General features: G+C 41.1%; 1 protein-coding gene across 3 annotated transcripts; it reads left to right on the top strand.

Annotated features, from left to right (window-relative positions):
* Positions 1-507: 507 nt before the first annotated feature.
* On the top strand, positions 508-6,006 carry tbxtb (T-box transcription factor Tb). 3 transcript variants are annotated; one of them, XM_078230577.1, is made up of 8 exons: positions 508-710; positions 1,061-1,325; positions 2,028-2,162; positions 2,430-2,491; positions 2,574-2,635; positions 2,762-2,935; positions 4,483-4,615; positions 5,739-6,006. In XM_078230577.1, exons 1-8 carry the CDS (start codon positions 508-510, stop codon positions 6,004-6,006), a joined length of 1,302 nt encoding a protein of 433 aa, XP_078086703.1. The 3 variants fall into 3 exon arrangements, with proteins under 3 accessions (XP_078086703.1, XP_078086702.1, XP_078086704.1); XM_078230576.1 differs by having other exon boundaries at positions 2,759-2,935; XM_078230578.1 differs by lacking the exon at positions 2,762-2,935.
* Positions 6,007-6,404: the final 398 nt, after the last annotated feature.

The raw sequence follows: 6,404 nt of genomic DNA, 5'->3' as shown, positions 1-6,404 counted from the left end.
TCCAACAATCAAATGTTTCGTATTACTGATATATTCCTATTTCAGTTTAAATGAGTGTTTACATGTCCTGATATGTGTGAAAATTGTATGACAAACAGATTAGACACTTAAGAAGACTGGGGCTCTATATCCTCGCAGCCATTTCCTCATTGAACCCCATGCTTTGATATAGGTGTAAACATTTGCAAATTTGCATAAAATAGCTCTATTTAACTTCTGGTAATTACATCTGGCTGGAACTTCAGAGGCTTTCACCAGCTCCACTGATATGGCCGCCACCAGCCAATCGGGGTCAGAACCGCTTGGATCAAAGCAATGCACAACCAATCCGAGTCCATCCAACCCGTTACCTGACGTCAGCATCCAGCCAGATAAGTATTTATTGGGATGGATGAGAAGCAGCAAGGAGACTGTAAACAGGATTATAGTTACCAGAGGCACCCATTGCTCTGCTCTTTACAGTAGAAATCAACTGGGTGAAATAATTGGACTCTTGAGATAAGGACAATGAGCTCCAGTGCCACAGAGAGTGGGAAGAGCGGTCAGTACCGTGTGGACCATCTTCTCAGTGCGGTGGAGAGTGAACTGCAGGCTGGAAGTGAGAAAGGAGACCCCACTGAGAGAGAGCTGAAAGTCAACCTGGAAGACCTGGACCTGTGGCTGAAGTTTAAGGAACTAACGAACGAAATGATCGTTACAAAGAATGGCAGGTAGGTGCGAGCAGGGAGTCGAATTTCCTCTGAAGGATTCTTAGCTGATCTCGCTATGAGAGATATAGATTTTAAACACTTGGAAAATGAATGGTTCAAATTCTAACGCGTTCTATTTCTGTAGATTCTGCAATTAGAGCGATATAAGGCATCCCAGCTTAAAGTTGACCGTCTTTGTGTTTTGGTTTCCATGTCCTTAGTGAGACTATCATCTGCATATTACAATAACATTTGTGACCAACGATAATGGCGCTTACAAGCAGGTTCTTCAGGTTCTTGCAGGAGGTAAATGACTTTGTGGTACCCTCCCCCCTCTTGTTCACTTCTTTGGGTTTCTTTGCTCTTCTCAGGAGGATGTTTCCTGTGCTGAAAGTCAACGTGTCAGGGCTAGATCCCAACGCCATGTACTCCTTTGTGTTGGACTTTGTGGCGGCCGACAACCACCGCTGGAAGTATGTGAACGGGGAGTGGGTTCCGGGTGGCAAACCGGAGCCTCAGGCCCCAAGCTGTGTCTATATCCACCCAGACTCGCCCAACTTCGGGGCGCACTGGATGAAGGCGCCCGTCTCCTTCAGTAAAGTCAAACTCACGAACAAACTGAATGGCGGAGGACAGGTACATTTTGTAGATGCAAAGCATTGCTCACCAGCTGAAATAATCGCAAAATCCGAACTAGACCAAATTCCTTACCATTGATAAATCATTCAGGGCTATTTACAACTCTATATTTTTCACCAATGTGAAGATCTGTAATTATGGCAAAATACTTGTCAAATGTCCACGCTTTTCCAGAATCGTGACAAATAAGTTTTATCCTATCAATTGGGAGATATTTAACACCGAGATATTGTAGCAAATAAGTTCGAGAATTAAAACGGTGGCTTTAACTTTCTCAATCTCTGTGATATTCCGGAATGGCCTAACCTTTACAACATTTCCACAATATACTGGAAACGGGAGAAACATAAAGGCGTGAACTGAGTGTACGAAACTTTATAGTAATTAAATCACATGCTTTAATTATATATGAGCTAAACCAAATTATTTCAAATTACAAAAACAAGAGGTAAAAACGAGATCGAATGGTGTTGGTTTGAATGTCGGAAGCATTAAATATTGTCGATTGTTTAAAATATTTCACAGTGCCGCTAGGATGCTGAGGTTTTGGCACACAGTATAGTGAAACGCTGGCACACTTTCTGTCCTTACGGGGAAACAGAAATTTATACAGTATGTAGGAACGTTTCAAGGTAGACGTTATTGAAATGGAAGCGAGATCTGAACGACCTTGTGATTTGTTTTAATTCCTAATTGCAGATCATGTTGAACTCTCTGCATAAATACGAACCCAGAATTCACATCGTACGGGTTGGAGGACCGCAGAGAATGATCAGCAGCCATTCATTCCCGGAAACTCAGTTCATCGCCGTGACAGCCTACCAGAATGAGGAGGTAAAGATCTCACCAATAACCTAACCAATACTCAACCCAATATTACTGGGTTACCAGTAAAGGCATGCTGTCCTGATATTGAACTACGATCGTGCTAGAATGTTGATCGTTGCTAAGTCTATTCCATTCTTAAAGTTTTAGGTCACTTCCATTTTACTCACCGCATTCTGAACAATCGGATAACAATACAGAACAAGCGTAAATCGCACATGACACGACATCTTAAGACTGAGATAAAACTGATTAATCTTAATTCCCTCCTTACAGATCACAGCTCTTAAAATTAAGTACAACCCGTTTGCAAAAGCTTTCCTTGATTCCAAAGAGAGGTGAGACTAAGAAAGTATTCTGTTACAGTATTTTGTGTAAGGACATACCTGTGCCCTCTGTTAATGGACTTTTCTTGTCCAGAAGCGATCACAAGGAAATGCTGGATGACGTGAGTGACAGTCAACAATCTGGATATTCCCAATGTAAGTTTTATTGGTGCGGGGGTGGAGGGGGGGGGGGGTGATGTTCGCATTGATGGTCTATGCCCTCTGACCGCATAGTTTCTTTCATTTTGTCTGACTTGATCTCTGATTCTGCCCGCCCAGTAGGTAGCTGGTTTCTGCCTGGCACAGGTACCCTGTGTCCTCCTTCTAACCCTCACGCTCAGTTTGGAGGACCGCTCTCACTCTCTACTCCTCATGGCTGCGAACGTTACTCCACCCTCCGGAATCACCGTTCCACACCATATCCCAGCCCATATACACACAGAAACAACTCCCCCAGTAAGTGCAACCCTGCTCTAAAATATAACTGATATCATTTTAAGCGGCTGTAAAAAGGGTATTCATGAAAGGGCACGGGTCCTTGGTGTAAAAATGTTGAAGGTCCTGGATATCAAAAGCCATAGTGTCTTTTGTCATACTTAAAGACGTCGCACTTAAAAACGTAATTATATTGTATCTGAATAGTACACTTAAATAAGTGACTCCTAACAGTACTTGGACTTCATTTATGTTACTTTAGTCACCTATTATGCAGGTATTTTAGGGTGGGTCAGGTCATTGGATTTAGGTAATATCCCGGATTAATAGACCAGAGGCCCAGGCGAATGCTCTAGGGAAATGGGTTCAAATTCCATCGTGGCAGCTGGTGGAATTTAATTTAATTAATTCATGAAAAATTGGAATTGAAAACTAGCCTCAGTAACCATGAAACTATCGTCAATTGTCTTTAAAAAACTCATGTAATGCCCATTAGGGAAGGAAATCTGCCGTCCTTACCTGGTCTGGCCTATATGTCACCCCAGACCCACAGCAACGATTCTTAGCTGTCCTCTGATATGGCCACTCATTTCAAGAGCAAATGAGGATGGGCAACAATGCTGGCCTTGTCAGGGATGCTCACATCTCATGAATGAATAAAAACAACTTTTAAAGTAAGCTGAAAATCCAAAGTTATCTTGTTAGAGGGGTGGGGGTGGCGAGATGCTGGTGTCCTAGCACCAAGGTTGAGAGGAGAAATTGGATGAGGAATTGAAGCAGTGAGCAAGCTTTGGTTTGGAAAGTCAGCTAATTGTGGGAGAGCTGAGGGAGAAAAGGAATGTAAACGTTTTGAGATACAATAAAACAAAAAAGTGTTAATGCAAAAGATTGTGTTACCAGGGCTATAAACACAGTGATGTACAGTGTTGATAAGAATATGTAGGAGAAAGTTCTAGAAATGCTAAATATAGTAATATCAATAAAATAAAGAAAATGATTGTGATGGATAAAGAGGTTGGTAATGAGAAATCAATAGTGATTCCACTGTTTTAATTTTACTGACTGTAAACCATTATTCTTATGCAGTAACTTTATTATAACTTCATTATAATTATTAAATCTCCACTTGCACTTTACAAAGGTTTAAGCATAAAAGTATCTCACGATTGATTTGGGTAAGGAATGATTTGGTAAATACTCAAAATAAGTTCTATACGCCCTTTCAAGTGGACAATTTATTTAGATATGTAACACGACGACACGTAGCAAGACGTGAGCTATTTTGTAAAGCCTATTTTATGAAAATCATAATGTTATTAAAGTAATGTACTTTTTGTTTACTAACTTATAAAACAATTTTATGGTGGCAAGAATAATTTTCACATAGTGTAACCAGGGGAATTTCACAGTAACTTCATTGCAGTGTTAATGTAAGCCTTACTTGTGACTAATAAATTAACTTTAACTTTTAACTTTAATTATTTATAGATAATCTAATTGTATACAGACTGTTGAACTCTGGTGTGTTCAATTTTCCATGGCTAATTTGCTTGGGGTTTCCTCTATAGCTGGCTATCCGGATAACTCCTCGGCCTGTCTCTCCATGCTTCCCAACCATGACAACTGGTCCAGTCTGCAGGTTTCCACGCACGCTAGCATGCTGCCCATGACACACAACGCTGGTACTGCCACCAACTCAAGGTATGAGACCTTTGGGCAGGATAACATTAGTGAATGTATCACAACTTCGACCGGGAGTTTGAGGGTTGTTGTTGGGGGGGCGGGCGGGGGGGGACGGTGTTCCATTGTAGCAAGAGTGCTGTCCGTTTCTCAAGGGGGATTTAAAAATTCCAGTGTTACCAAATCCCCAATGCTAATACTTTAGCACTACTTGCCAAGCCATCTTATTGACTTAGACTTCAACCTGCTGCCTAAAGCAAATAGAAATTAAAACACGAAATTATCTAAACATTGGCCCCATTGATTCACATTTCATCCATGCTGACCCGTGAATTAAATATATATATATATAACTCCCCACACTCTTCACAGAAATAGCTTGGAAAAAAGTATGATGTTCAGATGTGGTATCAGAGCAAACCGCTTCCCCAACCACAATCTATTAATTCTGACTGTAAGCGCATATCGGTCACAGCAACTTTTTTTTTGAACAGGTATATGTTGCAAATGTACTTTCAAGTAAATTACAATGCCTATGTAGCCGGGACATTAAATAATGAATGAGCTTTTTCTTCCGTTGTAAACCCGAGCGACAGCTTTCTCAAGTAGCCCAGGACTCTGAGAATCGGCAGAGTTAAAAAGCCGGAACGTAATTTCAATTTCACTTGACATCCAATGTATAAAGCGGAAGTGAAGTTAGTTACAATCCAAGTACTGCAGTTTCAGTCAGATTCATTTCCTTGAAGAATTAGATGTTGTTTTCTTCTAAAGTAGGTTGTTTTAAAATCCAGCGATTGCAATTGTCCAATAGAAAATGACACAGAATTATGGAATGTATTTAAGAAATGATTTCAGGTTTGAATATCTCTCTGGTAACCAATTTTCGGCTGAGACCATGGTTTGCGCCTTGGTGGTCAACCTTGATAGTTGAATATAATCAACCAAATTGAATGAGCGTTTACATATAACTCGTCCATAATACCAAATAGCAAGGTTATTTACAATTGATGACCTAATGGCTACTGATCCCATTTATTATTAGTACTTACCGCTATTTCTATGAAAGCTCCGTCCCCAAAATGACAGTATTTGACCATGTAACGACTTCTCATAACTTTCAATGGCTCTTTCTTTCTTGTTGCAGCCAGTATCCGAGTTTGTGGTCAGTCAGTAACAGCACCATCACCCCAGTGTCCCAGTCTGGGGGCATGTCCAACGGTCTGAGCTCACAGTTCCTGCGGGGTTCTCCGGTTCATTACCCGTCTTTGGCTCATTCTGTGAGCGCCCCCTCCTCAGGATCGCCCCTGTACGACAGTGGAACCGGGCTCGAGATGGCCGAGAGCCAGTATGATGCTTCCCCGCACGGCAGACTAACATCCACATGGACTCCAGTTACTCCTCCATCTATGTGACAGCATTTGCACTCCCGTCGCCTACCTGAGGCCATTTATTTAATTTAAGGACGTCTTGCGAGTTTCCTCCCTCGGACCCTTTTTTGGACTTGATGTTTATACTCCGTGGGAAATACGAAAGAATGGCAGGAAAAATGAACGTTTTTTTAGATTGCTTGTAATTCCTCTGTATAGGTGATCAGAGATGGGCATTGTTCAGGACAAAGCCTCTCCTGCCCTTTTGTTTTTGAAGTGGCATGATCAAATGCTTTATTGGGAATGGTTCTGCTTTCATAGAGTGTTCCTATTAACTATGATTTAGAGAAATTAGGAAATTATTGTAAAATAGTTCTTATAAAGAAAATATAAACCTACATCACTACTTGGGAAGATAAGTCATGTAATGAAGTTAAACGCAG

The sequence above is a fragment of the Mustelus asterias genome, chromosome 15 (assembly GCF_964213995.1).
Source record: "Mustelus asterias chromosome 15, sMusAst1.hap1.1, whole genome shotgun sequence".
Classification (NCBI taxonomy): Eukaryota; Metazoa; Chordata; class Chondrichthyes; order Carcharhiniformes; family Triakidae; genus Mustelus; species Mustelus asterias.
The sequence above is the reverse complement of the archived record's forward strand: the minus strand, read 5'-3'. Positions and strand labels throughout refer to the sequence as shown.

Coding starts and splice junctions, on each gene's coding strand:
- tbxtb (XM_078230576.1), top strand. CDS start 508: ATGAGCTCCAGTGCCACAGAGAGTGGGAAGAGCGGTCAGTACCGTGTG. Junction 1,326..2,027: donor AACTGAATGGCGGAGGACAG/GTACATTTTGTA, acceptor TCCTAATTGCAG/ATCATGTTGAACTCTCTGCA. Junction 4,616..5,738: donor GGTACTGCCACCAACTCAAG/GTATGAGACCTT, acceptor TTCTTGTTGCAG/CCAGTATCCGAGTTTGTGGT.